This window comes from Phyllostomus hastatus, unplaced genomic scaffold (assembly GCF_019186645.2).
Source record: "Phyllostomus hastatus isolate PE091 unplaced genomic scaffold, TTU_PhHast_1.1 phas_scaffold_501, whole genome shotgun sequence".
NCBI lineage: Eukaryota > Metazoa > Chordata > Mammalia > Chiroptera > Phyllostomidae > Phyllostomus > Phyllostomus hastatus.
In genome coordinates, this window is record NW_025334033.1 from 56,040,990 (window position 1) to 56,060,724 (window position 19,735).

At 38.4% G+C, this 19,735-nt stretch overlaps 1 protein-coding gene across 1 annotated transcript in view; it reads right to left on the reverse strand.

Moving 5' to 3' along the window:
* GTF2A1 (general transcription factor IIA subunit 1) overlaps nt 1-12,779 on the reverse strand; it is a 47,559-nt gene extending 34,780 nt beyond the window's left edge. The window contains exons 1-2 of the mRNA XM_045822523.1: nt 12,306-12,779; nt 7,679-7,780 (exon numbers count right to left, since the gene is read on the reverse strand). Of these exons, the coding sequence (XP_045678479.1) occupies nt 7,679-7,780; nt 12,306-12,335 (132 nt within the window). The 5' untranslated portion in view covers nt 12,336-12,779. The remainder of the gene's footprint in view (nt 1-7,678; nt 7,781-12,305) is intronic.
* Between the last annotated feature and the right edge of the window lie 6,956 nt (nt 12,780-19,735).

Here is a 19,735-nt window from a genome sequence, read left to right on the forward strand (position 1 = left end):
ATGAGAGAGAGAAACATCGATGTGAGAGGGAAATATCGACTGGAGCACTCTCTTGCACATGCCCTGACCGGGGATCAAACCCGCAATGTAGGTATGCACCCTGACCACAATCAAACCCGCAACCTTTTGGTGTACAGGACAAACACTCCAACCAAATGACCCACCCAACCAGGGCCAATGTATTCTGTTAAATGACATACAAAGCATAAATACATCCTCTCTTGATCTGAACAATAAGAAACATTATAGAAGCAAACCTCAAATTAGAAAAACCCAACTTTCAGTCTATCTAATCCTACATAAAAAAACAAAAATGCCTAATGCTGCCCTGGCCAGCACACTACCCAACAGGCACTTAATGTGTTCCATAAAACCTAGTCTTTGTGAACCAAAAATCAATGTGTAAAAAAGAAACAGTTTTTAAACCATAATTTTCTAAATTTAATGCTTCAGTTTTATCACCTCCAACTGGTCTACCCACTGCAATATAACCATCACGTGAAGCATCCATGGAAATGGCAAATTCAAAATGAATACATATTATGTGCTAAGTGCTGGGCACCACCACTTACTTAACCTTCCAAGTCAATGACCTATGAGTCAGAATCCACCCCAAAACCCATCATCACTGTCAATTTCCATTCCAAGGAATTGTTCCAATTTACCTCTGCTACTATGGCCATTGTTCAAGTCCTTTCCTCCCACCAGGACTACTACAAAGCAATGACTGAGCTCACTGAGCTCCCCACATTCTAAAGTCACACATTCTAAAAATAATTACAGAGTATCTCCTATATGCTAGATACTGTAAGTAGCATTGAGAATAGACCGTGAACATATTGAACAAAAATCCTTGTCCTCACTAGAGTCTACATTCTTGTGGACATTTGTCCTTCCAGTCGATCCTTGGTCCTCAAAATGCAATCCTGGAGCCAATCGTACCTGAAAACTTGGTAGACATACTAACTCTCAGGTGCCACCCCAGACCTACTGAATCAGCAGCTCTGGGAATGGAGCCAGGAATCTCTTTTAATAATCTGTCCAGGTTATTCTGATGCAAACTAAAGTGAGAAGTGCTGTTTTGAAGTCTGTGCTTTTCAAACTTCAGATTACACCACTTTAATAGATTATTAAAAGTCAATTTGGATTTTTTGTTGTTGTTGCAAATTCAAGCAAATAAAAAGAAAATATCAGACTGTACCCTTATCAAGTCAGACTCTCTGGAACAGTAGTCCAAAAACCTGCATTTGAACTAGCACCGCAGAAAAATCTTTCTCACTCTAAAGACCAAGCTCCACATGGTATGTATTAACTCTCTGACTGCTACTATAATTTGCATTCTATTTCCTAATGGTGCCACACTACTTGCAATTCCCTGAATATATCTCCTATCCAAATCTTAGTAAACTACTCCTTATGATTGACAGTCTTCCCTCATAACGCTCAAAACAATGCAAATGTCAGAGATACATAGCCTCAAAGTAATCTCTCACTGTCTCTATACTTTAGAAATATTTCTCATTTTTAAAAATACTGTTATACTTTTCAAGAAGTCTACCATCTCTATTAAAGAATCCTTCAGGGTAGAGATATGTCTTGCTCAGGAGCTAATAAAATGACCAAGAATTTACCAGACATTTAATATAACTCAAAGTAAAGAAAAGAAAACAAATTATTGTTTTTTAGCATAGTGTTTCTCTGTAAGATGCTATTGACATTTGGAGCAAGACAATTCTTTACTGTACAGGGTAGAATTACTGAGAAGTGTACAGAAAATGCAACATTCCTGGCTCTAACCTACTAAATGCCAAAGGTGTCCTGTTGTCTCCTTTTTACAGAAAAAAGAACCCAAGGAACACGAAGTTATGTAAGTTATCCAACATCACCAATAGCATGCAAAACTGGGATACAATTCAGGCAATCTAACTCCACTGTTTGCAGTCAGGGCTGGAGTTGGAGAGTGAAGACTGCAGGTCCTTTAAATTTTGAATCCTAGGCATCTCTCCCTTAACTCACCCTAATCCCAACTCTGGTTCAAGTCTCTGATCTCTAAATTATGCTGATGCTATCAGGACTGATCTAGTCACAACTCTGGTACCTTTCTCTTTTCTGAGAAATACTGGTAACAAAAGGCCTAAGTTCAACTTTCTATGACTTGCTAAATGACCCTGTCAAAGCATATTCTCTCGGAGTCTGTTTTTTGACCTATTAAAATGTGATTAGATCTATTGCTTCCTGGCAGTATGCTTGGCTAGAAATTCTGAGGGATTCTCCTAATTTCACAAAACGTAGCTCCTGGATAAAACATAAAAGAACTCCATTTCTTGACTCCTTAGAAATGGTGTTTGGGAACACAGCTTTCCCCAAAGGCAAATGAAGCGCAATAGATTATTCAATCTATGGTCCAAGTACTTATACATAACTAGAGTATATTTAGAACAGTGGTTCTCCATCAAGGGTCATTTTGCCCCCCAGGGACACTGGGCAATGTCTGGAGACACTTTTGGTTGTCAGAACTGAGCGGTGCTACTGGCATCTAGTGGACAGAGGCCAGTTATGCTGCTAACATCCTACAACAAATAGAACAGCCCTCTCCAATAAAGAATGAACAAGTTCAAAACGTCAGTAATGTCAAGGTTGAGAAACCTTATCTAGAGGCAGATAAACTGAGTTTCAGATTTGTCTGCAACTGAGGAAATACTTTGTTTTTTCTCACTTTGTTTTACTGAGAAAAAGGGCTATTTATATTTTATATCTTCCATAGTGACTGCTGTTTGGGGATGGGTAGGTCTGACAGAAATCAGGATGATTTTATAATTTACTTTAAACAGGATTTCTAGACTACCACTCCCACCCATAGTTACTCAACAATCCAAAACACAATTTACATCCAAATAAAGATTTACTGCAAATGAAGACTATGCTTTATGTCTTTTCTATCTCCCATGCTTCACACATTAAAGTAGGCACACAGTGTTTCAAGAGAAAATGCTGAGACCGAGGCTGAATTTTTTAATTTCCTCCCTTCCTGCATTATCTAAACGTCAAATTACATATGCTCTCATTACTCACTTTACTTCATAATCTAATTTACCACTGTATCCTTCAAAGCCACATGGAAGCTTTTGATGAAAGTTCATGAAATGGCCAAAAAGGACAAAGGGGCTGGGGCTAATGACAAAGTCCTTTATAAACCATCAAATATGAAATTAATGTTAGTTTTTAATAGCAAGAATGTCTAAACCTGCAGGGTCCAGGACAGCAGCCACTAACCACACATGGCAATTTAAATTGAAATTAATTATAATTAAATAAAAATTCACTTTAGTTCCACTAACCATATTTCAAGTGCTTAAATAGCCACACACGGCTAATAGCCACCATAATGGCGAGCACAAATACAGAACATTACCATCACCACAGAAAATTCTAATAATGCTGTCAAAATGTTAAAATTAGACCTTACACCACACACAAGAATAAATTCAAAATGGATCAAAGACTTAAAATGTTAGACCCGAAATCATAAAAATACTAGAAGAAAACATAGGCAGCAAAATCTCAGACATTGTTCACGGCAATATTTTATCAGAAGTATCACCTCAGGCAAAGGAAACAAAAGAAAAAAATAAACAAATGGGACTATATCAAGCTACGAAGTTTTTGCACAGCAAAGAAAATAATCAACAAAATAAAAAGACAACCCATGGAATAGAAGAACATATTCACCAATACATCTGCTAAGGATTTAATGTCGAAAATTTATAAAGAACTTACAAAACACACCAAAAAAACAACCCAATTAAAAAATGGGTAAAAAATTGGAATAGAACCTCTCCAAAGAGGACATACAGATGGCCAACAGACATATGAAAAGATGCTCAACACCACTTATCATCAGAGAAATTCAAATTAAAACAACAATATATCATCTCACACCTGTCAGAATGGCTATCATCAATAAATCAACAAACAAATGCTGGCCAGGATGTGGAGAAAGGGGAACCCTTTTGCACTCTTGGTGGGAATGCAGACTGATAGCCACTGTAGAAAGCAGTATGGAGATATTAAAAAAATTAAAACTAGATATGCCTTCTGACCCAGTGATCCCACTTCTGGGAATATACCCCAAGGAACCCAAAACACTAATTTGAAAGAACCTAAGCACCCCTATCTACACTGCAGTGTTACTTACAATCACCAAGATATGGAAGCAGCCCAAGCATCCATCAGCAGATGAGTGAATAAAACAACTATGGAACGTTTACACAATGGAATACTATTTGACCATAAAAAAAGAAGAAAATTTTGCCCTTTACACAGCATGGATGGACCTGGAGAACATTATGCTAAGTGAAATAAGCCAGTCAGGGAAAGACAAATATCATATGATTTTACTCATATGTAGAATCTAATGAAGTGAACAAACTGAACAAACAAGGAAAATAGGGACCAACTCATACATGAGAAACCTGGACGACAGCTTGTGGGGGTGGGGGCAGTTACAGAGTGGAGGAATTGAGCAAACACGAAAAAGGACTAACGGACATATACAACAATGCAGAGAATGCTGTGGAGGAAGGGGATGTAAGGGGACTAAAACGCAATGGAAAAAAATACAACTAAGACTAAATTAAAAAAGAAAAAAAAAAACTAGGACACATTCTGGAAATTCTAATGAGATCCTGAAGAAATTAGTGCAGAGAATTAAAATAACAACTCATTTTAGTCTAACAGTTTTATTTTTAATCCACTTACAACCCAGAATAGAAAAGTTGACCCATTTAAAAAACAACAAAAATATTAATCTACTTTGTTGAGTTAGATTCTGGAGTCACATTTGTTATTAAACAGTTGAATTAAATATTTACTGAATACCAATCACATATGCCAGGCACTGTGGTAGAGCTGGAGATTTGAAGTAGAGTAAATCACAATTTGTGTTATTAAAGTAAAACTAACCAATTAACAGAAAATCAGCACATAACCTACAAAATATATAGAATTATTTGCATATTATATACTATATATTGTATGTGTGTATGCATCTGTATATATACCATACATATTTTTAAAGTCAAATGTAATAAAAAATGCAGGTAGAGCTATTTTGTCTCAAACACAACTTACTCCCTTTGGAGAAAATGCCTCGATTCCATGGGGACCAGTAGGAGAAATCAATTCCCCAGACTTTGTGAAAAGTTAAGAATAGACAACAAACAATCTGGATTGACCACTACTTTGACCTGGGGTAAATTAAAGTCTTTGGCATTAATTTTTCTACACCTAAAAGTGATATACCTTCTACATAAGGTCACAAACAAGGACAATTTCAAAAACTGTAGCGTAGTAACATAAATTGTAAAATATGTACTCCATGTAACACAAAGGAGTCTAATTAAGGTTATTCTCTTCTTACTCATTTCCCCAAGATACTTTCTGTTATTGAAGCAGTTTCTAGTGTTCTTCCAAATTGTATCTCAAAGTTAGCATTCTTTTACATTTTTAGATCCCTACTCTTCAGTTTCAACAACCATTTCTCTCAAGATAATTTAGCTTCATATCACTTAAACCTATGTATTTTTATTTTTCTTTCTTCTTATGGACAGGTTCTTATTGAAAACTCGAGAAATTGCCCAGAATAAGTTGCCTAAGCACTCTATCATGTATTTCATCACCACAATAAAGGTGAGATTTGTTTACAAGTTTCTAAATTACAGCCTCTACATTTCCATTGAATGTATTAAAAAGATGACAACAGAGGTTCCTTAGCATTCGTTAACTGTGATAACTTAGTTGTACATAGCCCTAAATGAGCTCAATGCCCAATTTCTAAGCCAGCAGTTTTAAAATGTTTTGGTCTCAGGATTCTTGATAACTTTCAAAAATTACTAAGGACCTCAAAGAAGTTTTATAAAATTGTAACTGAGATCTTTATTTTTATTTTTCAGAATTTTATTTATTTATCTTTAAAGAGAGGGGAAGGGAGGGGGGAAAGAGAGGGACAGAAACTCAATGTGTGGTTGCCTCTCACATGCCCCCAACTGGGGACCTGGCCCGCAACCCAGGCATATGGTCAGACTAGGAATCGAACTGGCGACCTTTCAGTTAATCCACTAAGCCACATCAGCCAGGGCTATAACTAAGATTTTTTTTAAGTTTATTAATTCATTTAAAAATAATGTAGCCATTACATGTTGACATAACATATTTTTAATGAAAATAACCATATATGCGAAATAAAATTCAGTGAAAAATGGCTTAAAGGAAAAAAGCTGGAGTTGCATGTCTGTTTCTGCATTCACTTGGTCATTTTGGTTAACCTATACGAAGAAAAAAAAAAATCTGCCTTCCCACACTAAGTAAAAGGGAAAGGGAAAAGTATATAAGTGACAATTTCTTAAAAGTTAGCTGCAATATAGGATCTGAAACCATATACCAATGAACTTGATGTACTCCTTGATTAAAAATCATTAATTTATCTTTTACTTTGAACAGATTCTGCAATATCATGCATTGGTCATTTGGAAATATGAATTCAGTGAATTATGCAGATATTCCTAGTGTTAACAACACATTTCATTACAGAATATCAAACACTTGCATTTCTCACTCATCTTGACCTATAAATAGACGTCTTTTTAATATTTAGTACATGAAAATGGGGAGCATCCACAAACAGCCCACTCCATACGGAATAGTTATCTCAAGGAAAAGTATACATGCATTTGACCTGAAAGCTGAACTGATCACTTTTTCACAGAACACCACTTTTACTGAAAATATGACAAAACTGTAAGACTTGGACTTGGGCATTTATTTGGTCAACCTAATGGACCCCTCAAAGAGCTGGTGGGGAAACCCAAAGAGTCCACAGGCCATACATTTAGGACCACTGTCCTGAATAAGGCAAAAATATTCCACAATTTATGAGCCACTACACCACCAAAAAACACACAAATAAAAGTATCTAAATATTTCTGCTTAAATCCAAGGAAGTCCAAAAGACAGAAAACTAGCTCCCAAAGTAAAATATATGATAAACCTTATCATTTGGCCAATATAAAGAATCAGATTCAAAAACATAAAATTCTTTTTTAGAATATAGTACACTAGCCCCGGCTGGTGGGGCTTAGTGGATTGAGCACCAATCTGTGAATCAAAGGGTTGCTGGCTTGATTCCCTGTTGGGGCACATGACTAGGCTGGGGGTGTGTGAGAGGCAACCAACTGATGCTTCTCTCTCTCCCTTGCCCTCTCTGTATGTATGTATGTACATATGTATAAATAAATAAATAAAGTATGCTAAGACCATTAAAAAAATAAAGCATAGATATGTCAAATAATTAGACCATAAATGTAGAATATTAATATCCATTAGTAATGGCTAATGTTATTGCCATTCACTGTGCTAAGCTTTATATATGGTCATTACATTTAACCCTCAAAGCAAACCTGTATAATAAGTACCACTAATGTCCATCTCACATATAAGGAAACTGAAATATAGACAGTTTGCCTAAGAGCAGAAGGAGGATGGTAGAGATAGGATTTAAAACCAGCACCATTCACTTAACTATAGTCCACCTGTAAGAAAGTCCAATGTCCATCTATGGAAAAATTATGGATTTATCTCTGGTTATAGAGAATATTTTTAAAAAGGAGGGGAGTAAACTCACAGTTTTTAGTTCCATCAGAACTTGTTCATCGACTCCATCATCCAAAAAGATGTCTCTCACATCATTAATAACATCTTCAATCACAGATCTGTATAATTTAGGCTTTAAATGAAAAATAAAACACTGTTGAAAAAATTATTTTTCACACATTAAAATGTGTAACACATTTCCACAAATTCAGTGGAATACAAGAGTAATTTTTCCAACTATCTATACCTTATTTTAGAAAATACAAAGAAATGACCATACTAGAAATATCACTTGCCTTAGTTAAACTGAGTTATTTGATGACTACCTATTTTGATTAAATTTTTAAGACTATTTAGTGCAATTCATATACAGAAAAGGTTCTTGTTCATACAAGGACGTACAATTTCCAGCTATAATTCCCTATGCTGTTGAAGTCAAAACACCTAATGTGATCCAATGCTTTATGGGTTCCTATTACTCCTTACTTGGTTTGACCCCTATTATATCTCATAACCTTTTTACCAAGCCTTAGACTTTAGAGAACCTTATACACTACAGTCATTTGCCTGGATATAACCTGAACCCAATGACTACTCAAAGTTTAAAATCACCTAACTTCTATTTGTTACCCAGTCTTTACTTTTAAGATTATTCCATTAAACTGTTCATATACCCACAATAACAGGCCTCAAAATCCCAGAGGAACAAGGCACGCTGATCTTGTTCCCAAAATTTCTCCCATTCTACTGCTGCTCAGTTAATGCTATGGAACAGAATCATGAATAACCTTGATATTTAGTTTTTAAATTATTATCGTTACTATTTTATTGTTGGTATTGGAGGGAGAAGCTGGCTTCTAGAAGGTTGCCAGAAGGCTAAAATTAGAATAATGTGAAAACACTTTCAAAAGCATAATGTACAGCAGACCCCCTTATCCACTGGGGATATGATCCAAGACCCCCCACTGAATGCCTAAGATTGTGGACAATACTTAATCCTACATGTGCTATGTGTTCTCCTGCACATACATACCTATGATGAAGTCTAATACATACTGTATTTTGCCAGGTATAATGCGCTCCTGTGAATAATGCACACCCACGTTTTTGTGTGCATTATACATAGAATTATTGTACCCATGTTACATAAGTGTTATACCCATGTATAATGTGCATCCTTATTTTTCCCTCAAAAATTTGGGCAAAAAGGTGTGCATTATACACAGCAAAATATGGTGAATTAGGGGAAGAGATTAACAAACAATAAAATAATACAATTACAATATACTGTAATGAAACATGAATGTGACCTCTCTCCCCCTGAAATTTTGAAAATTTTCCCAAAAATCTCATCCACAAATTTGATGCCTTTTCCATCTTCACTAAATACTCATCACATACTGTAGCAGTAACTTTTGCAGTCTGAGGTACAACAGCAAAACTAGCACAAATTTCTTTTTCCTTCTCCAGAATTTCAGGGAGAAGATTCATTCTTACCGTACATAGGCCTTGGCAACCTTGCCATACAATTTTTTTTCTTATTGAGAACTTTCACCTTTTCACTAAAGGAAGCACTTTGCAACTTCTCTTTGGCATGTCAAAGCTGCCCACAGCACTCTTCTTTCATTTTATGGCCATTAGTAAAATGAGGGTTAAACACAAGTACTGCGATACTGGGCCAGTCAATAATGGGAGGGTTGTGTACACAGCATGGATACTGGACGAGGAGATGATGCATATCTCTGGCAGGGCAGAGTGGCAGGAGATTTCAACCTTACTAATTATTTATTTCTAAAATTTTCCAATTAATTATTTTGAACTAGATTGACCACTGGTAACAGAAACTGAAGATGGGGGGAGTGGAAGCTAAGTGGGAGAATTCCTGTATTTTTTTAAAAACCAAATGTTGGAAAACAAAAATTTGCTCACATCCTAATTTTAAATGTTAGACAAAAGGAAGTTTGCATGTCAAAGTGATAAAACTAAAGCTGCCTCATTATAAATCCTATCCATTATCATGCAGTTAAGGTCAACAGCCTTTTTTTAATGCTTTGCCATTCCTTGTGTCTATATCTTGCTTAAGGTAAAAGTTACTGGCTACCCAATAAAACCAAGGGTTTGCTCTTATAAGCAAACCTGAAACAGAAATAAATGTTTCATTAGCATCTCCATCAGCAATACTGTTATCACAAGGGAATCCTCTAAGAAAATGTGTCCCTGTCTAGCCAAAAACACAAATAGTAAGTTTCTCCATACAACTTACCTGAACCATTGAAAACTACTTGTTCCTTTTCATTACAACCGGAAAAACAATTCATATCCATATCTGGGTTCTCACCTTTACTGTTCCACTTACTAACTTGCTTTATTTTGCCAAGTCTGCAACTGTGAACTTTCAACTGTTCATATAAAAACTGCATCTCTACAGTGCCTCCCTATTTAACATTCTGATTCTACATAAGAAAAGTGTATCTGACTATGGGGTACCACCTTATCTATAGCTATATAAATACTAAATTGCAAAAATACATTTATAAAGTAATTACTCAAGAGGTTACCCACAACTTGACCACTTACTGGATCCATAAGCACTATAGTTGAAGGGAGAATGTGTATTCTTCGTGAAGCATATGCACAAAAAGTAATTCAGCAGAATTGTTCCTAAGTTGAAAAGCCCTCAAAATACTTATGTTTTTGAAAGCAAGTGGGTACACTGGCACTATTTGAAATAAGTAATTTCCAAATTAGTATTTAAAATGCTAAACTTCACTTGAGCCAAAGTGTCTGCATTTTAAGAAATAAAAAGTAATTGCGGATGTTTGTCCTCATTTTCAATACAGACATTTCAAGCCTAAAGGGCCATAGTGCATTATCTAATGATCAATAGGAGGGTTCCTGTCACAAGTGTTGGTCCCCAGGTGCAATATTAGAAAATAACTGGATTATTTTTATAGCATATTACATTAATATCAGATGCAATAAAAATCACAATCTACTTAGAATTTCTTAAAATTCAGTTTGTACAAGGATTTAATTCACAATTTCCCTATACATAAATGTACTGTGGACATAAGATTCTATGTTGAAGCTTTAGGCACAATCTATTTGAAAAGTTCATGTCTTCGATATTACAGAAAAGTGTAATGAAATACTGCAAGTTATATTTATAATGTATTTCCTGAACACTTGGTTAACAAAATACTATCCAAGTCCTCTGCAGCTAACAGTTAATAATGCCCGACAATAATGCACACATCTTCCAATACAAAGACGATTAGACACGAGCTGAAAACTCTCCTTAAAAAAATAAAAATAAAATACAAAGGGACAGCAATTCTACTTTCCCCTAACAAAACCATCAAATCCCAGCTGCTGCATCAAAACAAAAACTTGGGGCTCTGAAAGCAGCCCCCGCTGGGTGCAATATTACAGTATAAGGATCTAGAAATAAACTGAGCTCCACACGCGCCTGCCTCTCGCCTAGGGAGCACGCACCTCCCAGCCCTGCTCTCAGCAGCTCTCACTATTTAAAGCCGGATCTGGTGTTTAAATGGAGAGGCGGTGACGTAGGCCTGAAAAGCACCTTCCCATCCTGGCAGAGTCTATATTAGAGAGCGGCAATGGCTCTATATAAACAGGGCAGCCAAAGGGAGGAGAACCACAAGGCTCAGGGACTGAAAAGCAGGGTAAGCGGCCGCAGCCATGATGGATCGACCCGAGTCGCCAACGGTATGGAGTCGGGCGGCCGCGGGCTTGTCTGCGGCATTTGGGACCGGGCAAAAAACGTGTTTTATTGTCACAATAAAAATAAGAGTGGGATGGACTAGTGATCACATTGCGTTGGTGACTGAAAAGGTTATTTATGTGACTGCTTTTTGCAAACCTACGTGATCGCAAGTAACCAAAAAGGGATCAACAGGGAGAAGTAGGCAAATTTCAAGGCGAAAGCGGGGGCACTTTGACCACTGTAGGCTTTTTTTGTTTGCTTTGGTGCTTTGCTAGTCGGAGATACGATTGGGGGTTTTGCTTCCCCTTCGCCATTTTACCGATTCCGAAGGAACCGAGATAAGTGCTTTTCAACCTTCGTCCTTTTTTAAAAAACATAAAATGGCCCCAGAAGGCTCCCTAAGCACGATCGCTAGAAACACCGAAGTAACCCCCAAAGTAGACAAGAGCCTTCCACCGCATTAAAGTGGATCACGGTGGTCTTGGGGAATTCACCAAATTCCCCAGGCGCGGTTTTTGTTTTAAGGCTACTGGGGAGCCCTAGTCGAGCCAGCGCGGCCGGGCCCATTTCGGGGGGAAGCGGCGGCTCCCCTCCCGCCCTCCCTACAGGCGGCCGGGGTCTGGGGCCAGAGCCGCGCACTCACCCCGGCCCAACGGCCTCCGCAGCCCGGACCGCCCCGCAGCGGCCCCAGGCCCCGCCGCCGCCCCCCGCCCTCCCCGCCGCCGCGAGCCCTCGGCGCCCCCCGCCCCCCCCGCGCCCGCCGCCCCGGCCCGCTCTGCCTGAGGCAGGAGGCGGGAAGCGGCGGCGGCGGCCGCGCGGGCGGCTGGGGAAGAGTCGAGGCCGGGAGTCGCCACGGTCCCCACCCCCGCCCGGTCCGGCCGTTGCTGCCGCCTGAACGAAGCCCCCGCCGGCCACCGAACCAAGTCCTTACCACGGTGTTTGTATTTGCCGAGTTCGCCATTTCCAACACACAACACAAACAAGAGGGGGGCAACCCCAAGAAAACAAGATAAAAACAAAACCAAAAAAAAACCAAACCCCAAAACGCTGGAGGGTGACCCAAGCAAGCCACCGCAAAATTGGGGGGAAAATTTTAAAACAAAATCGGATCCTGAAGGAGTAAAGGGGAGCGGTGAGAGGAGGAGGAGGAGGGGGCAGTCCTCCCGAAGCTTAAAAAACCTCGAGAATCGCCCTTTAAAAAAAAAAAAAATGCCACGACCCTTAGGGGGTCGGGGGGGCGTTGCCCGCTCGCCACCCCGCGCCAAGGAGGGAAACCACCACCAGTCGCCGCTCCCCGCACCGCCGCTGCCGCCACCGGCTGCAGCTCCAGCCGTCCGGTTCTCCTGCTTCTTTCCTTTATATAGTGAGCCAACGAGCTGCGCGAGCCGCCGCCGCCGCCGCTGCCGCCGAGAGACAGGGCGGAGGGGGAGGGAGGGGCGGAAAGGGCGGGGGCAGAGGTGGGCGGGGCTGAGCGCGAGACACCGCGAGAGCTGCGTGGTCACGCGCCGTGGAGGGTGCTGGGCGGGCGGAGTTCAGGGACTGGAGTAGTGAAGTCCGACCGTCACCTCCCGCCTAGTCTCGTGATCGCTAGGTAGGCACACAGTCTGGAGTCATCGGCAGTTCTTTCGGTTTGAGGAGCTTGCAAACTGCTCCGGAAAAAGCGTGAATTTTGGTGACACTGGAGTTCAAAGCAGCTGGGACCGCCTCCTGTCCGGCGTTTCTGCACCTTCCCGCGCTGGAAGAGCTAGGAAACGAAGAGACCGTAGCGGCTGCCCCTGCAGGAATGGCTGCGGAGGATAGGTCACGTGGCCCAGCTTCCGGCTTGTGGCGCGCTCGGACTTAGGGCAGAGTTTGAAATGCGGAGTCATCGCCCAGGCTGGGATCTGGGTTTGGACTCGGCGCTTCGAGGCGTTGTCGTCTGTCGCGCAATATGGACCTTTGACTTGCAAAGTTGTATACGTGTTCCTAAGGTGGGATCACAGTTGATTTGGGCCCACTGTTAACACATTCCAGAAGTAATAAACCCGGAAATCGGTTGAGTTTTTTTATCTCCACCAGTACAGCTTAAAAAGTCTTTGGGTTTAGGTTCTCCCAAGGTCTGGCCCCTACTTTCTCTGATTTCTCTCAGTGATGCAAATGCCAAGAAAACAAACCAAAATACCCGCTACCAGATTATGACAACACGATAACTCTTCCTGGTTTTTAAAAAATACTGCAAAAATTCTGTGGCTCTACATGGCCAGCGTGTAGTGACAGTCTTAAATACTCCAACTCACCGACTCACATGGTCTCTCACTGCAAGACAGCTGGCAGAAAATGTCCATAAATTGGAGTGAATTTGACCTACTTTGCCCAAGCAAATCCCACCTTTTATGTCAACATTTCACGCAGAACAGAATGCTCTGTTTAGAAGGCACAATTCATAGTACCTAATTTTCTTGTCCTTAGAAATTTTGAAAGACGTGGAATGTAGTCTGGATGAGTGACGGAGTTTATCCTCAAAAGACAAAAGTGTCAAAGTTCTATGCCGCTGAAAGCAGATTTTAAGAATACCAGATATGCTTTTAGAGAGAAGAGCAGATGTAACCTGCTAGGACATGACGGAAGAGATTCGAGAAAGCAGAGGCCAGTAATACTCTGAAAATGAGAAGTTGTGGATAGGTTTATGAACAGATATAGAGAATATCTATTAACCTTGAGATTTAACGCCATCTGAGCTTCCTACTCTTTTAACACTCAGTTGCTTCTCTGGTTGCCTGCACAGCTGCCTCTTTGGAAGCACTTCTTAAAAATACACAGGAAATCGTAGTATTCCTGATAAACAAAATTGTGATTCTATTTAACATTTAACGGACTATCAGCTTGTAAAGTTATATCATTCCTGGTCAATTTCACTGCAGTATTTTATGAGGACTTCGTGTTATCTCCTTATATACATGCTACCAACTGTTTTCACATGGAATCCCTCACCTTCCAATTTGTTTTGTTCCCTACCACTTGGTATTCCTAACTAAATGATCCAGTGTTTTTTGCCCTTAAGATAAGACCACTGCAGACAGGACATGGGAACAATTACGAGATTTACTGTCCACAGAATTATTGGTGGAGGGATTGATGACACAGGTATGCTTTGATTGGGTCTGACCTAAGAAATAATGGAATATAGTTACTGGATTTAAAAAGTAGGAAACCCAACCCTGACCTGCATGGCTCAGTGGGTTGAATGTCATCCTGCAAACCAGAGGCAACCTATCAAACTTCCTCTCTTCCCCTCTCTAAAAATAAATAAAATCTTAAAAAAAAAAAAAAAGGCAGAAAACCCAGTCCTGGCATCCTGAAGACCTTCAGACTACGTGGGGGTCCTGTCTGAGTTTGCCTGTCTCTTTACACACTGTAAATTGCAACGTTGTGTAAATACTATATTAATATTTTCTCAGATATCTTCCCTAGTGTGCCTGGCATCTAAGTAACCGTCATGGATTCCATTCCAATTCATTGTTTTTCAATCCTCATTTTGCTATAACATGCCTTCAATCAAAATATGTGTGTGCCAGCCAATTTAGTTTCAGAAAGAGACATTCTCTGATCTTTTGCCAAAATAGTGGGTCTGCACAATTTGGAGGCTACAGCCCTTTAATTCAGAAAACTGAAAATCTGTAAATGGAAAACTCCCATGTAGGACTGGATTTAGCATTGTATTTAAATTGTTTTTATTCTAACTTTCTCTTCTTTCTGCCCAGAAGCTTGATGAACCCTTCTAAGTTTAGCAATTCCATGTACTACATGAAACATTTATACTGGATTTCCTTCATGAATTCATACATTGTAACAGCCATATACTTAAATAGATAAATACATAATAGTGATGTTTCTTTGTGATGAATCCCTTTTTTTAATTTCAAAATGTTTTCATTTGGCAGATGAAAAGTTACTTCTATCTTTTAATACTAATATTCTGCCTAAACACTGGGTAACTGCCAAACAAAAGAAGAAAAGGGGAAAAATCAATGCATAAATTTTAATATACTGTAAACAAACACCAAACCTTACATGTCCAAACATTTAAATGTTTTATTGTCCAAATGACTTTTTAAACAACAGTGCCAAGAAAGAAGAAAATTTACCTGCAGATATGAAGGCATGTTCTATGTGGAAGGATAAGATCTACTTCTGAGGTGGCTATGAGAATATTTTAAGTTTTGTTTTGTGGGGTTTTTTTGTTTTCTTGTTTTAACCTAAAAGTTTCTCCAGGTTTTTGTTTTGTTTTGTTTTTTAAAGAGGAGTTGAATTTTGTATCTCTTTTTGAATCATAATCCATGTTTCAGGGATAACGCTCCCCAAGAGCTGCTTTGACCCCTTTGTATAACCAACATTGAGGATTTGAGGGGTGGAGGATATGAATAACAAGGAGAGGATGTGACTGCCTAGTGATTTTTTTGTTATTAAATTTAACACCTCCCCACCCCCCAAGAAAAGCAAATCTAAAAGTCTGCTCATGGAAATTAGCTTCAACTAAAATTACCTTATATGATTTCCCTTCGGCTTCCATACTCTTAAATAATAATAAATAAATAATAAAGCTAATTATTTGGCATGTGTAGGCATCATGCACCCTTTATATGCTCAGAAGTATTAGGCATTTTTGGAAGATACAATAGTGAAGAGGAACGATCTTATTTCTCAAACTTACTAATCCTGGTGGAAATCCCTGTTGTAAAGCAATAGTTCATAATTACAACATTTATTCGAGATATTAAAAGCACTGATGTATTTTAGTCCTACCCCCCCAAAATTATACCGCATTCAGATTTCACCTAATTTTAGGTCTTTACCAAAAAAAAAAAAAAAAACACATTGATTTCTACATGTAGCAATTTTTGATGCATTGTATAAGAATAAATTGCTGCCCTGGCTGGCATAGCTCAGTGAATTGAGCGTGCGCTGTGAACCAAAGTGTCGCAGGTTCAATTCCCAGTCAGGATACATGCCTGGGTTGCAGGCCATGACCCCCAGCTACTGCTCATTGATGTTTCTCTCTCTCTCTCTTTCTCCCTCCCTTCCCTCTCTGGAAATAAATAAATAAAATCTTAAAAAATAATAATAATAAATTGCTGACCACACAAATTACTTCTAAGATTTTTTAAAATGTTCACTTCCTCCTGTGTAACATAATTTGAAATTGCTCTTCCATGTCTTAAAACAGCAACTAACTTGCAATTATTTTCTGTATACCAAAATGTAAGCCAGTTTCTGGTGGTTTAGCAAAAATAAATTACCTTAGAGTGCAGAGTCTTTATGGAATAAAGCTTGACTCTAACATTAACTCTGCTGTGTGACCTGCAGTAACTAAACCTCTGTGTATTGATAAGATAGAATAAAAACCACTACATATGATTGTTGGGAAGATCAAAGTTACTAGAAAGTGCTTTAATTTGGTGGATGTTTTTATTATTTATGGTAAATATACAATAGCTACATCAACATCATCAAAACAAGGGAGAGGTCTTTCAAACTCATTTTGTAGAAAACTATAATTAGATTTTAATAATGATGCTAAATGGTCAGTGATTTATTTATCCACAAGAAGTTTGGCCAAAGTTTGATACCTCAAGTGGTAAGTACACCACTTTTGTATGTAAATGTAATAGTTATATGCTGTCATGAGATCAGACTTAAGCTGAATACTGATTTATCAGTTGGAATTCAACTATTTATCAAGTTGCTTAGTAATACATGTGCCCAATTATATTTAGCAAAATTACCTATAAATTTGGCCATTGACTCAGCAATACCAGTTTCAGGACTCTGTCCCACAGATATAGTGGCAAAAATATGAACAGATTTATGCTCCAGGACTATTCTTTGTGGGACTAATTGTTAACACTAAAATAATAGAAACATACCCTACATGTACATGTAAGGAGATTGGCTGAGTGAACTATGGTATTTGCAAACAGTGGAGTTCTGTGCAACTGTAACAAGGGGTGAGGAATATCTGTATAGACCACTAGTGAATGATCTTCACGATATAGTGTTCAGTGAAAAAAGCAAAGTAGAAAAAATTGCTATTTGCATTCTGTTTAATAAAACGGGAATAATAAAAATGTGTACACGTACCCTTGCTTACATATTTTTTTTAAAAAAAGAAAAGATAAAAAAACAAGCTAAATATAACCAGAGACATTGGAATTAAGAGCAATCTGACAGTAACCAGAGGAGAGGTGGGAGGGGATAATGGAGGGAAGAGGGAAAGGGTTTTCGGGAATGACTAGAAAGGACACACGGACAAAACCAAGGAGGAGTGGAAGCAAGGGAGGGAGGTGGGTTTACCTGGTGGGGGGAGTGGTGGTGGGTAAACGCAGACAACTGTAATTGAGCAACAATAAAATTATTTAAATAAATAAATAAAAAGGAAAGATAAACTACTTTTCTAAAAAAGTTACTAGGATAAGTAGAAAATATTGTGATAGGACAGAAATAGAAGCTAGACTTACTTAACTGTATTTTTTTAGAGTAGATTCTGAAAACAAATATTTCACTTAATTATAAAACAAAATTATCTTTTGAAAAAAAATCCCAAAACTGAAAATAAAATGAATCAAATCAATCTAGTGGTATATTCCATAACATCCATGAAGAAGAACTTTCCCAAGCAACTTTAAAACACTGTAATTTTACCATATATTTGTAGTGTGATATTCTCTAAGGACAAAAATAAGAAAAATATCTTTCACTGTCCTCAGTATTGGTGCCATTAGTATTTGCCTATGTATTCTGTTTTGTTTTGTTTTGAATATGAAATGTATGATAAAGAAAGTGAGCAATTATATGATATTCTAAATTATATCATCCCAGTCACTCTTGAGAAGCTGGATTCCCAACATAGAAGAAAGGAAATACAGGTAGATGATAGAAAAGGATAAGTCAAAATTTCATAGTCCTGAATTTGAATTAGAAGCATCATGATGCATTTTGTCCTATATTCTACCCCGCTCCAGCTCTGAAAAGGCCTAGAAACAATAACCAACCTACTAGCAAAGAATATCCGTAGTACCTAGATTGTGGTTCTTCAAGACCAATACTCCTTGGAGAAATGTCTTATTTTGAATCCAGGTCAAGAGCAGGAAATGTCTCTTTTCTTAAAACAACAAGAACCCACACTCTATGTTTTAACTTATAAATATACATACCTCTGAAAAAGCCTAAATATAGTAACCCCCAGTATTCATGAGCACCTTTAGCTCCCCGATTATAATCTTGAAAAATACTTTTCACTGAAAAAGAACCAGGGCTCCTTGGAGATATTGCTGACTTCAGAAGTGGTACAAGAATAATATTCTTTCAAACCAAATAAAATTTCTAATTATTGTCCAACCAAATACAAAATGTATTTTCATACAGATAGCAAAGGAGGTGTATTAATTTCTTAGAGATATTGTAACAAAGTGCCACAAACTGGGTGACTTAAAACAACTGAAAAGTATTTTCTCACAGTCTGGAAGCCAGAAGTCTGAAACCAAGGTGTCAACAGGGCCGTGCTCCATCTGACACTCTGGACTGAATTCTTCCTTGCCTTTTCCCAGCTGCTGCAGGTGGCCAGCAATCTTTGGCTTTCCTTGGCTTGTGGTCCTATTACAGCAATCTCTGCCTCCATCTTTACATGGCATTCTCCATGTGTCTTTACATTGTTTTCCCCTCTGTGCATCTGTCTCTGTGTCCAAATTTCCCATTTTTATAAAGATATTAGTCATAATGGATTCAGGCTTACTGTGATAATCTCATTTTAAATTGATTGCCTCTGCCCTGGCTGGTGTGGCTCAGTGGATTGAGCATCAGCCTGTGAACCAAAGGGTCGATTCCTAGTCAGAGCACATGCCTGGGTTGCAGGCCAGGTCCCCAGTGGGGGGCATGCGAGAGGCAACCACTCATTGATGTTTCTCTCCCTCTCCCCCCCCTTCCCCTCTGTCTAAAAATAAATAAATAAATAAATAACCTTAAAATAAATAAATAAATAAATTGATTGTCTCTATAAAGACTGTATTTCCAAATAAAGTCATTTTTCTAAAGAACTGTGATTAAGGCTTTAACACATCTTTTTAGGAGGACACAATTCAACTCAAAACAGAAGATATCAAAGACTACTAGAATCACATCAAAAGAATTTAGGAGCCAACGTGAAGAAGGTCCTACTTGTCAAAGGTGAGACACCTTTGAATATCAATAGGATAGCATTTGCAGCAAGTTGAACCACATCAAATATTTAAATTTATTCATTGATAATGCTGCTAAAAAACACAACATGAAAATTCTAATTGGTCACCATTGGAGGATGCTAAGGAAACAACTCATTACTTTGAAGAC